The sequence below is a fragment of the Rhinichthys klamathensis genome, unplaced genomic scaffold, assembly GCF_029890125.1.
Source record: "Rhinichthys klamathensis goyatoka isolate OS25496 unplaced genomic scaffold, OSU_Roscu_1.1 h1tg000006l_1, whole genome shotgun sequence".
NCBI lineage: Eukaryota > Metazoa > Chordata > Actinopteri > Cypriniformes > Leuciscidae > Rhinichthys > Rhinichthys klamathensis.
The window spans coordinates 8878246-8896666 of NW_026606559.1; the positions used below are offsets into that span (position 1 = coordinate 8878246).

Genomic DNA, 18421 nt, shown 5'->3' on the forward strand with positions numbered 1-18421 from the left:
GAAAAAACAACATCGCTGATGCTCACATTCACCTCTTTATTGCATGCCACTGCAAATATCTTCTCTTAACATGAAGCAAAAATGACTAAGAGGTATTCAAAGAAAGAACAATAATCTTCTTTTTTTTTTAACTATAGTACCAATCATATTCTGATGCTGACTTAAACATAATAAACTATAATTACACCCAGCCCCAAATGAGAATGTTATTAAATATAAAATGCATATTTGTAAATCTCAGCTCCTTTCGTCGAGCACAAGTTTCTCCTCTTTTAAACCAACAGACCTCGTGAGCAGCCTAATAAAGTCTTTATTGCTTTTCACGGCTGATTGGGTTTTCTTCATCTTGTCACAATGGGTGAGTTTTGTGTGTGTGTGCCTAGCCTCCATAAGACACACACACACACACACAATCATCAAGAAAGAAGAAGAGGAGATACAAACATCCTTTGGCACATGCGGCGACTCTTCGGAGCTGAGAACAATAGATTACACTTCACGTTCCAGTCGGTCCAAGAGAAAACAGCTAAATAAACGAAGAAAACCGGACAGAAAGAAAAAGCAAGCAGTCTAAGAGAACTTGCGTTGGGAAACAGAACACGGCTTGTGATGCAGCTTAACACTGGCTGAAACTGAAGCGTGATGTGATAGTGTTACGGTAACGCTGTGTTAGCATCAGCGCTTGTTCCAGGTGGGGGTGGCGATTGGACCTTGTGGCGCTCTTTCCACCAATATCAGCTCCTCTGGGTTATTAACGGCCTTGTAATGGAGTAACAGGTCCTGAATGGCTCGTTCTTCAATCTACAGTCAAAATGAGAAGAACGGAATTAAAGGGTCAATGACAAAAATATTGAAAGAAATCTAGTGTAAAACACATTTGCAAAGTTCTTAGAAGCTGCATTACTCCAGTCTTCAGCATCACGAGATCCTTCAGAAATCACTCTAATATGATGATTTGATGCTCAACAAACATTTATTATTATTATTATTATTATTATAAATGTTGAAATCAGTTGTGCTGCTTCATATTTATGTAGAAAACGAGATACGTTTTTCTCAGGACTCTAGAAAGTTAGAAAATAGATATATTTTTGCAACACTGTTGTCTTTTTCATAGTTTTACCATTTTATAACAATTTAATCCAAAATTGAGATTTAAATACAACATCAAGCGGTGTAAAGCTAAACGTACATATTTCCTTTATAGCACATGAGTGTACATATCTTAACCATTATCATTCAAAAGTAGAAAAGCTTGGTTTTTTAACCATTTATATCACGCTGTTTCCTTGCAGTTATACCATTTGACAACCTGAACTAACTAATGTTATTGCCAGGTTAAAGTTCCTGTTTTAAGTCACATGCACATAAAGCAGAATCCCGTTACCTGTATGAGCGCTAGCGGCTTCTCGCGGCTGCGGATCAGGGCCGCCTCCTGTTTTCTCTCCTCCTCCACAATGGAGGCAAATGTAGAGGTGGACGGAGGGCTTCCAGCTGCTCTCAGCACCCAAGGGCTGATGGGAAGAAGAAAAAACACAAGAGAGAACAAGGTTCAATGCAGAGTAACTTCCTCCGAAGTTGCTTCGAATGCTTCAATTGACTCAGGCATGTGAATTGTGAGGAATTTAAAGCTGCAGTCCGCAGTTTTTCCTCTTTGTCGCCATCTCTGTTAGAAATCTGCAATTGCAGTCATTCGCGGAATTATCAACTTTACGTGAGTTGTGCCTCGACACGGCACAGCGCGGATGAACACAATGTTTGAGGAGAGTGTGTGTCTGTCAGTCGCCGCCGGTGTGGATACTGGCATTCAGAGTCACAGATTATACTTTTTGGAAGCATGACAAACATAATAATTTTCACCGGAAAATGTCGTCTGAACAAGTAACATCCACTTTTTTCTGGTTCTGACATTGTCTCTAGTTGTCACTGGTGATTGTCGTTTGAATCTTTCTGGCTCCGCCATCAAATTAATAAATTTAATTATATCAAGTGCTGTGAGAAAAGGCTATAAATCTCCACCTCCAACATCCTCACACTCATAGCCTACTAGCCGAGACTCTTCTTTATGTGTACAGATGTGTGTGTACAGATGTGAGTGTGCAGATGTGTGTGTGCAGATGTGTGTGTGTACAGATGTGACGTAATGACGCAAAGACATGCTCGAATCTCCCGCGGAAATCCACCAGTACCACTGGAGTTAAAAACATTATTACAAGCTTACCGCTTTGAACCGAGCTAAGGCAAGCAGAGAGTTTTGAACACTGACTGGTTATGTACTTGCTCAAAAATTATTTTGGATAATTTTTTGAACCCAAAAAAGTTACGGACTGCAGCTTTAAAGGGTCATGAAACCCCAAACCAAATTTTCTGAGATTTCTACAGAGGTATGTGTGTTGAACACCATTGAAGACAATGTTAGCATCAGTTAGATTTAATAGTAGGGTTAAAATGGTTAAATTTGAGTTTTTTTCCGCTTTTCTCGTCTTCCGGGTTTAAAATCTTCATCGTGTCCACGTCACATGCTGTGACGTGTCAGTGCACTGTGAGTGCGTTGATGACTCATCGGTGTCTCATAATTATTAATGAGACTGAGTTTTCATATCCTATGAGAAGACACTGTCTCTTAATTATTCATGACACCACGTGGATCTTTCCAATGACAGACATGTCAAACTGTGATATCGCGTAGTAGATGAGAGAGGCAATCATGGGACGCACGCAAGTGTTTGTTTTCGTGGTGCAAAAGTCCAATTGGGTTGAATATGTTTCCCCGCGATGCTGCCCGGGCTAGACTCTGGCTCCGGGCGGTTGGTTTTCCATCAACCACGGACACATCTAAACGTGTGTGCCGCAAACATTTTTCTCGAGAGAGCTTCGAGAATTGGAGAATGGTGGACTTCGCCTTGTTGACAACCAATGCAGGTTGCGTCTTGCGAGTGATGCGGTACCAAGTCCCGAGGACTTTTCTATCCCTTCAGAGGTGTGTGTGTGTGTGTGTGTGTGTCTAAAATGAGAAGTCATCCACCTCCACAGAGCCATCTTTATTATGGGGGTTCAGGGGGCGCGTAGATCTAGGCTATGCACGGAACGTTTTTTTTTAAGCGGAAAATTAATAATTTTCAAATATATGTATTTATAGTGTCTATAAACAACTATATATTTTATAATGACATTATAATTATACATGTAGCCTACATTAATATGTTCTCAATAGAATTACGATTACTGTAGGCTAATATAGCAGGGCATTCAGTTACTTTTGAAAGGACAATAATAAAGTGTCGTATTTCATAAGACTTTAACTTTGCCAGCTATAAAAAAAGTCTAGCATTTCCTCACGTTTTACCACTGCTTTTAGTGACAGTCGATATGCATGGGATACTGGCGATGACAGTGATGGCCATACCACACCCCTTCTCACAGCCATCCACGCCCATTTAAGTTGCATTTTTCAAAAAGATTGTGAGCTAGACTTGAGCTGAAAGAGGGGGGTTTCATGACCCTTTAACCTGCTTCTGTTTCCACTGTTTCTCAAAGATTCAGCAAACAGTATCTGGAAAAGCTGAGGCACAAACGACAGAAAACAGGATCGTCACAACAACGGCTCAGACAATTATATTGCGCAGTGCGCACACACACATATTAGGCTATATAAACATTTGATACATGCGTTTAATCCCAATTAATCGTTTTGACAGCCTTGTTTACTTCCTAAATCCCATATCAAACTCAACCAGTTGAACAATACAAGGATATGTATGGGATGATTTTAGTATCAAAATGATTAACACGTGCAAGCACACTTATCAATGAACTTGATACATGTTGCAGAAATGTTTTATCCATGCCTTTCAACTTGCGTGTGCAAAATTCAAAATTGAATGAATGTGAAGCAATTTGTACAAATAGAGACATTTTTGTGAATACAAATGTTTTCCTTTGTATTAGTGTATCATAATTTGCACATGCAACACAGAAGACGTGCATGTGTGGATCAGGTGACACGCGTGCATTCATTGACTCGTTTCTGAGTCGATCCTATTTGATTCATTTGGATTTTGAGACTTTCATTTCGCGGGTTTCGCCTTGCACGATCCACACACAGCTGTCTGAGAAAAGCTGCTACCACTAGATGGCAGTATTCTGCTAAAACAGACAACGGCAGCATAATCAAGCGTTCTTCCGCATTTAAGACGCTTAATGAGAGTGATATTGAAGCACCAAATTTAGTACACAATAATATAGGCCTACCCTATTAATAAAGCATACTTTATAGAGGCAAACATTACGTCAGATTATGAACAACACCCATAGAAAACCATTATAAAACGCTTAACGTGCAATCGCGCGTTGCATGTTCAGTAAGGTGTATTGGCTACTGAGTTTAAATATCACCGTCTTACTGCATTGACGTTAAGCTTTTTCTTTATAATATGCTCTATGGAAGGAAAACTATATAGCCTACAGACAAGAGACTACATGAACGCAACGCACGGCGTTTAATACAATTTTCCTTCCTGTTAAAAAAGAGGTGAAATTTCGCAGTTGCGTTCATATTATATGCTTATTTTTATCTGACTACACATTGTGTACATAGTATACAACCAGGAATTTGAAAATGTCTGTTTTTAAATATTAAAGACGATTTTCGCAGTACATTTGTTTTCCCTTGACCCTTAAGCCATAGGCTATAGTCTTACTATAGCACGATGAGTTTTAACAATATGCAACCATTGTATATCGACATGAAATATTAATTGAAAATCAACTGGCGTAGCGGGCCTGTAGCTGCATATTTCTACATGAGAATGCTTTGACGCGCTAACCACAGTTCATGATGCACAAGGGAACGTCTGCCAATTCCACTAACTGCGTTAAAACCACTGATCTATAATGTCATTCTATATAGATCAGTGGTTAAAACGTTTAATTTGTTTTAATTCAAATTACTTTTTAAATTTAATAACAGACATTTTCAAATTCCAAAGCTCGTAGAAGGTTTCTGTAAGACTGACTTACAAGTAAAATTTGGACAATACTTCCCTTCATGTAGCCTGTATTCTGCAGAAAAATACTGTAATTCACCAAAAGGGTTTTTTCATGTTCAAAATGGTTGTAGTATGTTCAGTGACTAGACTGGCTTACTACAGGTGAAATTGCCCCAATAACTCCCTTCATGTAGCCTATTTAGTAAACAATTATTATTTTATAAAAAAATTACTGTAATTAACCAAACGGGTTTTTGGTGACTTACTACAAGTGAATAATGTAAAATTTCACCTGACTTGTCACTAGGAACGTACTACAACCTTTGGAACATGAATAGAAAAACAATTTACAGTAAATTAAAAAATTGTAGGCTACTGTTCAATCGAGATATTGGCTGGACATAGTACAGTAACAGTAGGCTAAGTCAGTCTGCCCACTAGACTTCCAAGGTTATAATATAACCTTGGAAATATGTTCATTTGAATGAATGACTGGACGTTTATATTTTTTTGACTGTGAGTGGAGTTTGCAGATGGTCCCTTTATAAAATGAGGCGAATATCAAACCTAAAACTTACTTCACTGCACTCTCGGACCGGTTGCTCTCCCATTCACATGCAAAGTTAAACGCAACTGCAGAATTTTTATTTCATGTTAAGCTTTTTCTTTTTAACAGGCTCGGGAAGGAAAATGTTATTAACTTGAAACGCCGTACATTGCGTTCATGTAGTCTCTTGTCTGTAGGATAGTTTTCCTCCCATAGAGCATATTATAAAGAAAAAGCTTAACGTCAATGCAGTAAGACGGTGATATTTAAACTCAGTAGCCAAACACCTTACTGAACATGCAACGTGCGATTGCACGTTAAGCGTTTTATAATGGTTTTCTATGGGTGTTGTTCATAATCTGACGTAATGTTTGCCTCTATAAAGTATGCTTTATTAATAGGGTAGGCCTATATTATTGTGTACTAAATTTGGTGCTTCAATATCACTCTCATTAAGCGTCTTAAATGCGGAAGAACGCTTGATTATGCTGCCGTTGTCTGTTTTAGCAGAATACTGCCATCTAGTGGTAGCAGCTTTTCTCAGACAGCTGTGTGTGGATCGTGCAAGGCGAAACCCGCGAAATGAAAGTCTCAAAATCCAAATGAATCAAATAGGATCGACTCAGAAACGAGTCAATGAATGCACGCGTGTCACCTGATCCACACATGCACGTCTTCTGTGTTGCATGTGCAAATTATGATACACTAATACAAAGGAAAACATTTGTATTCACAAAAATGTCTCTATTTGTACAAATTGCTTCACATTCATTCAATTTTGAATTTTGCACACGCAAGTTGAAAGGCATGGATAAAACATTTCTGCAACATGTATCAAGTTCATTGATAAGTGTGCTTGCACGTGTTCATCATTTTGATACTATAATCATCCCATAGATATGAAACTGCTCTTTTAATTTCAAAGTTGCATAAATTATTCTAACTGACCCTAGTTTTTAAAGGGAGATGGTTACATTAAGAACATACACTTTACCCTAGATGATTAGATGTAAAATTTTTATATTAAATCCACTACCGTTTTATATAGAATTGTTCTATACTCTACACAGTATTAAATTCGATTACATGAGAAGTAACTAATTCAATTACAGAAAAATTAAGAGTAATCCCTTAAATTACTTTTTCAAGGGGAAAGTAATTACTTAGTAATGAGTTACACACAACACTGGTTGTGTTTTAATTTTTCACACAACCTTTAAAATATGTTCATTATTTTTAATTTTTAAATTTTATTAAAAATAATGAGCATTAAATATTTGATCATTTTTGCTCATTTACATTCTTCCACGATGTCTACAGAACAATGTTTGATTTGACTAACTTTTATGTTAAATGCGATTCATTTATTTGACAGCACTAGTAACTTTACTTGTAACTCACCAACACTGTACACAACGCAAAACCAACAAAGGTAAAACAACCCCTTTCCACCTGAGAGCAGCGACTCCGTGATTTCAGCCCGCCTTCTCATCGCGCTCGTAAACACAGGTGACGTCCAGCCCCAGTGTGTTTGTGACAAAGTTTGCCCTTATCAATATAGATTACAATCACAGACGGGCTGCTGATAAATATTCAGACCTCTGCTGGAGCGCTGGACTCATAAACACTGACCCAGCGGGCAGCTGATGTGACCGAGAGACGCCGCGCCACAGTCACACATCTGCAGGCTCAGGTCAGATCAGTGCTGACACATGATGGAGGAGGACACGAGAGAGCACAGCATCCCAGAAAACACCGGAGAAAAGCATCTCTCGTGCACCACATATAGACAGACGGACGTCCTGCCGTATTCGGGTCCGTTTTGACCCGGAAGAGGTACATAAAATGTTTTTAAAAATCCATAGTTTTTAGTACAAAGATTTTTTTAAGTGTGTTAAGACCGTCAAAATAAAAGAAATTATTTTCCTTTCTTTTTTTTTCCACACACACAAAAAAAAAAAAACGTAAGAGATATAACCATTTAAACTAAATTGTTACACCTTTCACTTTCAGGTCCGTTTTGACTCGAAAGTGAACTGTGGCTTTACACATTTTTTATTTTTTTTTACATTAGATTTGTCTCAAATTACTTCTGTAAAATACATTTAGCGTTTTTTCCTACATCATACACAATAATTCTGAAAAATAAATAAATCAAATAATGTCTTAATGTTGAAATAATAAAAGTTTATCCAAGTAAAATGAATATATTTTGTTTGAGAGTACATTTCAGAGTAATATTGATGTTGTATTGGTGTTGTTTTGTTAGAAGAACAATATGTAGGGTTCATAAATTTAGACTTATAGAGTTATAAGTTTCATATGAATTTAATTAAATTCATTGAAGTCAATGGAGCTCATACTGGAAATTCTTATATCAAATGCTCTTATAAATGTCATCTAACGATATATTCAAACACAATTTCTCATAAATAAAGTTTTTTTTTTTCATCACACTGGTTTTTGCTGTAATTCTTGAAAATAAATTAATGAAAAAGAATTTCTCAATTTCTTTTATTAATAAAAGGGGGTAAATTGAGTAATAGCGTGGAAAAAACATGGTAACACGCAAAACTTTAAAACCTTTGTGCATTCACTCATTAATGATAAGTTAGTGATTAGATAAAATATGGTTTTGAAAATATTAAGTTATGACTTTTATAAGCTTTCGGTCCATCGGGTCCAAGCTGACCCAGTAATGCAAATATACCGTTTTTTTAATGCACTAGGAGGGTTAAATAACAGTCGGAATCATCTGAACTTCAGACGACACTGGGTTTGCATAATAAAACACAGAATACTGACCAGACGCCACCGCGACAAAGCAACTAGTGCCAAGATACGGTCACTCTAGTTTCCATTTCAATAATTTCCAGATGAATATTTGAACACATTCTCCATCGGCTGAAATCATGCGGGAAAAAACAACAACGTACTAACCCAAGAACAAGAACACCCCATTACCTCTTTGAGAAAACAGCACAAAGCAAATTAAATAGCATCAGCCTAGAATCACACCAGTAATGTCAATAGATGTACTGTAACATGTGGCTTCAGTCCCCACTGACTACAGCATCAGTCACATGACCAATCACTCACAGGCCTCGTTATAAAGAAGCATTACAGCGCCATCTAATGGAACAAACAAATGAACAAGAATCAGAATAACACCTAATCCCACACACAAGGTCTGATGTAAAAACTGGTGAGTGCCCGTTTCAAAGGGAGGCAGCAAAAGACATCTTATTTTGGCCATATTGTAAGGAAGCACTGCATGTGTGCGTCACAGAGAAAGCAATCCCAGAATGCACTCACAACCAAAAAAAGATATTTGAGTGTTTCTATTTGTGTGCTTGGAGAATCGTGGCGTTAGCTGAGCAACAGATGATCAATATATCCAATAAGCATGTAAAGCTATCAATAAGTTTATTTAGTTTACGGTCACGTTTAGGGGTGTGTAAATGCCACTTCAATAACCCCATGTGCAACCATACATCATTCAACACTCTTCATTAAAGCACATGAAGCACATGGGCGGCAGTGGCTCAGTGGTTCATGTAGTTCAATCCCCGGTTCCACCTGACCAAGTGTCGAGGTGTCCATGAGCAAGACATCTAACCCCAGCTGTGTGTGTGTGTGTGTGTGTGTGTGACACCTAACCCCAGCTGCTCCCGATGAGCTGGATGGCGCCTTGCATGGCTGACACCACTGTCAGTGTATGAGTGAATATGAGGCAATATGTAAAGCACTTTGGTGGCCATTGGGTCTGTGAAAGCACTATATAAATGCAGTCCATTTACCATATGAGAAATTAGTTGATGTATTTGTGGATGTTAGTTTTTTTCTCTGGGAAATAAACACAGATTTCTACGGTAGAGATTAAAATTCAAACAACTTTTATCCCAGTTGCTCTGATAATATGAATATTTGTAACACAGAGATAACGGTACTGTGTGGTTGAAAAGACAGATGACAACTGCTCTCTCTGGATCAGCGGCAGCGCCAACACAGATCTGAATGTTTCGGTGTGATTTTGTCAAAGGTTTAATAGACAAAGGCGAATCATTTAAGTCATTTAAGAATAAGAACGCAATCTTTTAACGATTAATTGCGCAGCTCTATTGTGTTTATTTATTATTTTCATACTTTTATCCCCAGCTGAGTGAAACGACACTTGCGCCTGCTGTTTGTGTTTCGCATAAAGGCAAGCTTTCTGCTGCCGTCACACCTTACATGTGTTTTGTTGAACTAATGATGACATCATCAGCTAAAAAGCACGCACAGGTTTCTTTACTTCCCTAACAAGAGCGCACCCGAGTCACGCCACAGCTCCAGTGCTTCTGAACTCAACTTTCACTTGAACAATTTTTCATGCGAACCGTGCCACGTTTCAAACCAAACCACCAGTGTGAAAGCATCAGTGGACTTTGCGAACCTGTTTCCAGTTTATGTGCCATATGCATCCATCATGTAGTGAATGGATATTGTGCACTGAATGAGATGTTCCTCACCTCGCGGGTTTATCCGGGTCGCTGCTCTCGGCACATTTAAAGGTCACTCTTTTGGCACACATCGGGGGTCCTGCAGTGGCCACTGGACTCCTGGCCTTCACTGGGGAAACTGAGGAGGCTTTCCCACGCTGTTCCTCCTCCACTAAAAGATCCCGGAAGGAACGGGAAGAGGGCGGGGACTGAACTGCTGTCGACCTGACAACACAAGGATGCAAGGTGAGTAACAATGGTTGGACAAACATCATTAGACAAATGATGTTTCCAAATGACACAAACGTAATGGCTCTGCCAAAATCATCCTTAGGCTTAGGGCCTTTCGACTAATTCTCCTTATACGGGGCGACACATTGTGCATTTATATTCCCACCTTTTATTTTTAAAATTGATGGTCTTTTACTTTTTAATGATAAAAACTGAGATAAAATTGTTAGCAATAGTTTATGCACTATATAATGCATTAGGTATCACTGATCTAGGTGTAAATATGCTATTTATACAACATGTTAAAATGTATTAGTATCAGATTTATTCGTTTACTAAGGGTGTTCACACACTGGTAGTTCGGTTCGCTTGGTCCAGACCAAAAAAAAAAAAAACATTTAGTCCTGGTCCGCTTAGCATTCACATTGGCATTTTATCATCAAACCTAAAGATACCGAACCTTAAAGGCATAGGGATACATTCACAACCTGGTCGGCTTTTATTACATATATTTCGCGACGGAACAATAGTGTTCTGGGATAAATGCGCTCACTGTATGTGCATGGCTACATATGATGGTATTTTGACCAGCTGAGAACTCGTCAAGAGCTTATAAAATGTGTAAAGGAGTCAAAACAGTGTCAGGAATCCCTCCGTCACACAAACCGAGATCTGCTGTGAGGAGACGCGGTTCTGATGCCTTTACTGAACTCAGACGGGCAACATCACGACCATGACGAGAAAAAACAGGAACTTGAGCATTCTGTCCTTTATAGAGTCACATGTTTATGACATCACCGTCTTGCGTTCATATTCAGTCGAACCGCACCAGAGTTCGGACCGAGAGTTTCAGCGTCTCGGTCCGCTTGTTTGATGCGCACCAGGGTTTAGATGGCAGCGTTCACACTTATTCACATGAACCGCACTAACAGAGCAATCGCACCAGAGTTCGTTTTAATCAAACCAAACATGCCAATTGTGAACACACCCTAAAACCTAAACCAAACCCATCAAAAAACACTGTTACTTGAAATAAAATAAATGTTAGCTGAAATAAAGTGAGATTTTTTTTATATGTAAAAAAAAAAAATGTTCATGTAATTTAACTTCCATCCATTCATCCTGCTATTATCCTCTAGAGGGTCACGGGGATGTTTTGTGCTTTGCTGGACTATGATGTGTCTTTGTAAATGGTTTGCATCTTCATTTGCTACTGACACCGGTTACACTTGCAGGGGGCAATGATTGAAAAGCGATTTGACCAATAGTGTGCAGGCATTGTACATATTCAACCAACTGTAGTGTGCGAGAGATGATGGGATCAGAAAATGATCAAAGCAATGCAAGCACGTGTACAGCGTTTAGAAGACACTTAATTATTCAGTAATATTATACATTCAACTGCACCAATACTATCAATACTTGAATTGACTGAAAAATGACACTATAACCTTATGAAGAGCTGCTGATAACTGAATCAAATGTGTTTCATTATTGATGAATTTTGCAACATTGTCTTTACAGCATCATTTGAATTTGTCTCATATTTGATGAAGCTTGCATCACTGAATCTGTTATTTTCCTGTTTATTATTGTGAGGCTGCTATGAAACAATCTGTATTGTATAAAGTGCTGTTTAAATAAAGGCGACTTCACTTGGGATATTATGTATGAGGACTGTAGAGAGCACGTCAATAGGAAAGCCAAGCCAAGCCAAATTTGGAAATCCCAAAGAGGCCGTGCTGTCACCCTACCTTATACCTATTTCTCAGACATAATGGAATAAGGAAAGCAGAAAGTGATCAGGCTCTCACCAGGTCTTCACAGGTTTCACTGGAGTAACAGATGGTGGTGATTTCGCAGACGTGATCTCCGTGCTTCCCTCTCTGGACGCCAGAGCCATCATCTTCCTCTGCTTCTGAGACATCTTACTGGGAGTGACCGCAGCTTTACTGCTGCTCGATCTGGCATTTAAAAAAAATAATTAAGTAGAGTAGAAGCAGAAAAAAAAATAGAGTATAGACACTTAAAAACCTCTTAAGTGTCACCGGCCCACCGGTGGGCCCAAATCCATTACATTTTTAAAACAGTAATATCCTATACTAGACCTAAACTAATCTTGACAAACTATTATGATTTTCAAAATAAATTACAGAGGAGCCGTAATTTATCAATTTGCAACAAGAATATTTTCATACTCCTAAGGCGTGTTTAGACCTTTATTTTGAAATAGTGATGAACATGAAAAATCATGAAAGAAGGGTAGAAACCTCAGTTTGTTTTCATGCCAAGAGTTCAAAAGATAGAATCCATTCAATTATTTTAGAAAAAAGGTCTGACATTTTTTTAAATATAAAGAAAAAAATGATAGATTCACCATTTGTGATGTGGCAGCGAGCTATAATGCACATACTTGTTTCTTAGAGGTTGAATTCATATCAAAATCGGCCAAACTTCTCATATTACTTCTGAATAGGATGTCTACTTCATGAATTGTATGAAAATTGTGGAAATAATGGTTCAGATCACTCAAAACACATATGGAAATGGAGGCGCCCTTATATGGGCAGTTATGGAATCTGGTTGTGCCCTAGTGGAAGCGTTCGGTACTGCGCCCAAACAAAATCTCACTGAAAGCTCATTTTTTGAGATATCAACCTAAAATTTGAAACACAACTTGTTCAGATTTTTGGCTTTGATTTTTTTTTGCAGTTTTAGAGCCGCCCAGGTTTTGAAAATATATATTTTATTTAAATATGTAAATTTTTTACATTGTACATTTTCATAAACTCAAACTTATATAACTTTTTTTCTGTTTCACTTTCTTAATTTATTTCACTTCTACAAAAGTCTGCCAAATGTCTTCTTTAAAACGAGACCAATCTTACGTCTATATTCCAAAGCATTCTTGAATTACAACCATTTAAGTTTGAAATGTGCATTTTCATGTATATTCAAAAAAAGGGGGGGGGGTGACAGTTAACAGGTTAAAGCTTAAAAATTAAAATTCTGTCATCATTTACTCGCACTCAAGTTGTTCCAAACATTTATGATTTTTTTCTTCTTCTGCTGAACACAAAAGAAAATATTTTGAAGAATGTCGGTAACCCAATAGTTGATGGACCCCATTTACTTCCATAGTATTTTTTTTCCAACTATGGAAGTCAATAAGATCATCAACTGTCTTCTTTTGTGTTCAGCAGAAGAAAGAAATTCAAACAGGTTTGAGGGTGTGTTAATGATGACAGAGTTTTCATTTTTAAGGGAATTATTCCTTTAACTGTGCTCTGTGAACTACCGTGACTTACGAGCTGGGACCTTTGGCTGTGGCACCCAGGTTCAGTGAGTTGGCCTCCATCTCCATGATGGCCCTGAGGTCCAGGACAGGAGCTGGTCTGGAGAGACTGAACATACATTCAGAATTACAGCGACACCAATGAAGAAGATCAACTGCTTGCGGTGACAGATTTAAATCACCTTGCTTTGACTGTCGGGATGGGTTCAGGGGTGGAAGAATTAGTGGGAATGGGGCCATTTTGCAGAACAGGGTTGCCAGGAGGTGTCTTTAGTCCCACTGGTCCACGTCTCTCCTCCTACAAAAGACAATTTTTCTTAAATGGAGAGTTCACACAACGATGAAAGTTCTGCCATCATTTACTCCGCCTAATGATATATGAGAGCTCTCGTGGGAGGGAAAATGTTCAGAGAAAAATGACTTTAATTTTGGTACTTTCACAGCTATTTTATTACAAAAGATGTCCGACAGCAATGTTAGAATGTTTCTGTGTATCAAAGAATCCTGAAAACAGCACAACTGTTTTCAACATTGACAATAATACATAAATGTTTCTTGAGCAGCAAATCATCATATTAGAGTGATTTCTGAAGGATCATGTGACACTGAAGACTGGAGTAATGATGCTGAAAATTCAGCTTTGATCACAGGAATAAATAAAATTGTACAATATATTCACATAGAAAACAGTTATTTTAAATTGTAATAATATTTCACAATATTACTCACAACTCTACTGTATTTTTGATCAAATAAACGCAGCCAAGTGAGCATAAAAGACTTCCAACCCCAAAACTTTGAACTATAGTGAATATAAATAACAAAAAAAAAAGCTTTAAAAAAGGACACAGCTGACATGATCAGAATTATAATGTAGTAATCTTTAAATTTGACTAATAAAACAAATTACTTAAACTGTATATAAGTGTATAGAGTACAGTATATATTCCACTAAAAATAATATCTTAATTTATAAATATTATATTACACCAAAAATAATCATAATTTTTGGAAATCATTTTGGGTTAAATATTACCCAATAAATAATATTATTGATATTAGTGAAACCGAAAACAACATTTAGGTTTTTTTATATTAAAGAATGAAATGCATCTATACTATGGAGCATTGTGAGTTGATAGTAAAGTGTTGTGCTATTACCTGTGTATCAGGCCTGTCCTGGAAGACGGGGGACGGCAGGTCTCGAGGGCTTCCCACCTCCATATAACTGCCCTCCGAGTCAGACGTGATGAGCTCCTGCAGAGACTCCACTGAACTGGCCTTCACCGAACCACACAGACCTGGGGAAACACAACAGTCAACCAGATCCAGTCCAAACTAAGAGCATCGGTATTCAGGAAAACTACTAAAATGATAGAAATGACTGAATAATTCACATTTGCTTTGTGATCACATGATCTTCAGTGTGCAGAGCGCCATTTAGATCAGTGGTTCTCAACCTTTTTGTCTTAAAGGCCTCGATTGTTCCACATTATACAGTATATAATGTAAAAATTTAATTTTATGATGTGCTTTATGATGGGTTTATGTTGTGTTTGTGTCGGTTGGTGTATTTATGTATTTTATATTGTTTGAACTGACTGTACAGCACTTTGGTCAGCAGTGGCTGTTTTAAACGTGCTTTATAAATAAAAGTGCCTTGCCTTATATTCAGAGCCCCCGGATGTAAACTATAACATTTCCTCTGTATGTTCATCTGTATGAAGATGACTTGACTTGACATGTTCTGCTGTAATTATGATAAAGCTGCTTGTTTTCAAACATGAAACGTGTCAAAATACTAAATTGACAATTATTTTTGTGATTGTAAACAATTCAACAACTGAATATTCTTCTGCTGATCACAAAAGATGATATTTCGAAGAATCAACAAACAGTGGATGGACCCCATTGATTTCCTACTATGGAAGTCAATGGGGTCCATCAACTGTCTGGTTACCGACATTCTTCAAAAATATCTTTTGTGTTCAGCAGAAGAAAGAAATTCATACAGGTTTGAAACAAGTTGAGGGCGAGTAAATGATGACAAAACTTAAATTTTTAGTGAACTATTCCTTTCATTTAAATAATTGTAATTAATCCTGCGAATCATATAGAAGTTTGCTGAGGCCCCTGGTTGAGAACCACTCATTTAGATGATCAATATTTGTTTTCGGAAGAAAGAGTGAGTGGTATTTATCTGTTACGAGGGTATTTTGGACCCAGCTCAAAAGAGACCACAGAGGGATCTGAATAATTCCCTATTCCCAAGTATAAGCAATAGTAAAAGTGATGCTTGCCCTAGCAAACACAACTAATTAGTAGGGGTGTAATGATACCCCTCATGTCACGATTTGATAAATATTGAGATACTGAACTCAAGATATGATATTATTGCGATACTCCAAGACATATGGTAAAAGGTTAACAAAAATGCACTGTTGATTACAATTCAAAAAATGTATATTTAAAATAACGTAGTCCACTTTTTACTGGTAACATAAGAGATTTGGCATTATCAGGACCCACAATATCCCCCCACTGCATTATTATACATTATATTCAACATTGCATATAATAGTTTAATGTAGTATAAGCCCTGGACCTTGAGAGTGGACCTTTTAGTGTCAATGTACACTAAAACTCTGTAAACTTGAATTTTTTTCTCACACAGTAATTTTAACTACACACAATACACATATTGTCACTATCCACGATACGTATTGTTGCATATTTGTGTTGCGAAATATTGTGACACAATATATTGTTATAGTCCTACGAGCAGGTCGGAGCGCATTAAGGGTTTTCTGTCGGGTTAGCGGCCCCTAATTTAATAACTAATGATCTTTGCAACGGAAGTGAATGAATCAAAACTAAGGGTGTATTCACACCTGCCTTGTTTGGTTCGATTGAATCGAACTCTAGTTCGTTTCCCCCCTTGGTGCGGACCTTTTGGGCAGGTGTGAATACAGCAATCGAACTCGGGTGCGGACCAAACAACCGAACCGAGACCCAGCTGAAGAGGTGCTCTCGGTACGGTTCCAAACGAACTCTGGTACGGTTCGTTTAAGGTGTGAACATGAACCGACCCAACTGCAAGAAAGCACTGCGCCTTTGAGTTAACAGGCTTCCGTAGTCGGAGTTGAGTTATGGGTAAGTGATCTGTTGTAGCCTACTACATTACATCTGTTGCGTCGTGTGTGAATCATTGGAATGGAATGAATGAATGAGTGTGTGCATCAGGACATTCACATACAGAGCGTTCTCTTTAGTCTAATCGCGCATAGATGCAAAAAAGCATTTGCAGTTCATATAATGTAACGATAGTTATAATACAAGGATGATGCTGCGTTAATTTACGTTAAGCCTTTTTTGCACTTCCTGATTTCCCTACTTGAGAATCCTTGTCCAATGAATGGACGACCTTAGCACACGTGTGGTTTTGTTTACAAATTTTGGTTCACTTGCAAAAAGAGCAGTGTGAAAGCGAACCGTACAAAAAATAAAAATAATTTATTTGGTCCGGACCAAAGCAAGTGAACTATCGGACTTTCCTGGTGTGAATACACCAGGGGTCTCCAACCTTTTTTCATTTGAGAGCTACTTTTTAAAAATGAAAGTGGCCGGGAGCTACTCATGTAATACAATACTTAAATCTCCTAAATAATGACTCATAACTCATATTAACAGCTATCCAAACTGTTTTAGGCCTATATATGTCACCCTTAAATGTCAGAGAAAAGAACAGAATCAGAGATCAATTTTTTTGTATAGAAAATTGTACTTTGCATATTATGCTGTAAACACATAATTATAGTTGATTTTATAGTGCATCATAACTAGAGATGAAATGGCATGAAAATTTCCTTTCATGATTATAGTGACCAAAATGATCACGGTTATCACAGAATCCTGTTTAAAAAATACTACTAAATAAAATCAATTCACCAAGTTATATGTCGAAAACGAGCAAATAACAAAAAAAATAGCATCAATATGCTCTTTTTGTTTAAATAAACATCAGGACATTCACAAACAGAGCGTTCTCTTTAGTCTAATCGCGCATAGATGCAAAAAAGCTTTTGCAGTTCATATAATGTAACGATAGTTATAATACAAGGATGATGCTGCGTTAATTTACGTTAAGCCTTTTTTGCACTTCCTGATTTCCCTACTTGAGAATCCTTGTCCAATGAATGGACGACCTTAGCACACGTGTGGTTTTGTTTACAAATTTTGGTTCACTTGCAAAAAGAGCAGTGTGAAAGCGAACCGTACCGAAAAAATAAAAATAAAAATTATTTGGTCCGGACCAAAGCAAGTGAACTATCGGACTTTCCTGGTGTGAATACACCCTAACTTTAGCTGGACAATAACTTTATTCTAGATCTGCTGTACAGCCAAAACAATCTGTTACTTTAATTTCCTATTATCACTGTAAAGCTGCTTTGAAACAATCTATATTGTTGAAAGCGCTATATAAATGAAGCTGACTTGAATAATTAGTGTCTTGTTAGCAAGTTGACCTGTAGTGTGCGGGCTGTGGGTGACGTCAGTAGGAGAGCTCTGAATGACATCAGACAGGTTGTATCCGCCAAAGCTGTCAGAGCGGCGCCGAGGTTTCCTCTTAGCCCTCATCTTGGCCTTCTTCAGCAGGATATCACTAAGTTAAACACAGTGAGAACTCTTACAGATGGGCAGTCCTTCATATCGAGATTACAGTGTTTCAGCAGGGCAGATTTCACACCTGGAGTGATCGGCTTCAGAGCCGCTCTTACAGTCCACAGCAGAGTCCCAGTCTCCGTCCTCATAGGCGCTGAGATCAGGAGCGTCGGCGTACGGCGTAATGAGGCGTCTCTGCATGGCTGGGATCTGAAGG

The 18421-nt window shown here is 37.9% G+C and overlaps 1 protein-coding gene across 2 annotated transcripts in view; it reads right to left on the reverse strand.

The window, feature by feature from the left end:
- Positions 1-217: 217 nt before the first annotated feature.
- ibtk (inhibitor of Bruton agammaglobulinemia tyrosine kinase) overlaps positions 218-18421 on the reverse strand; it is a 55640-nt gene continuing 37436 nt past the window's right edge. The window contains exons 20-28 of one of the 2 annotated variants that reach the window (XM_056258205.1): positions 18290-18414; positions 18069-18205; positions 14704-14843; positions 13725-13840; positions 13556-13642; positions 12062-12211; positions 10047-10241; positions 1388-1514; positions 218-801 (exon numbers count right to left, since the gene is read on the reverse strand). In XM_056258205.1, the coding sequence (XP_056114180.1) occupies positions 676-801; positions 1388-1514; positions 10047-10241; positions 12062-12211; positions 13556-13642; positions 13725-13840; positions 14704-14843; positions 18069-18205; positions 18290-18414 (1203 nt within the window). In that variant the 3' untranslated portion in view covers positions 218-675. Of the gene's footprint in view, positions 802-1387; positions 1515-10046; positions 10242-12061; positions 12212-13555; positions 13652-13724; positions 13841-14703; positions 14844-18068; positions 18206-18289; positions 18415-18421 lie in introns of both variants that reach the window. The other variant, XM_056258197.1, reaches the window with a different exon arrangement.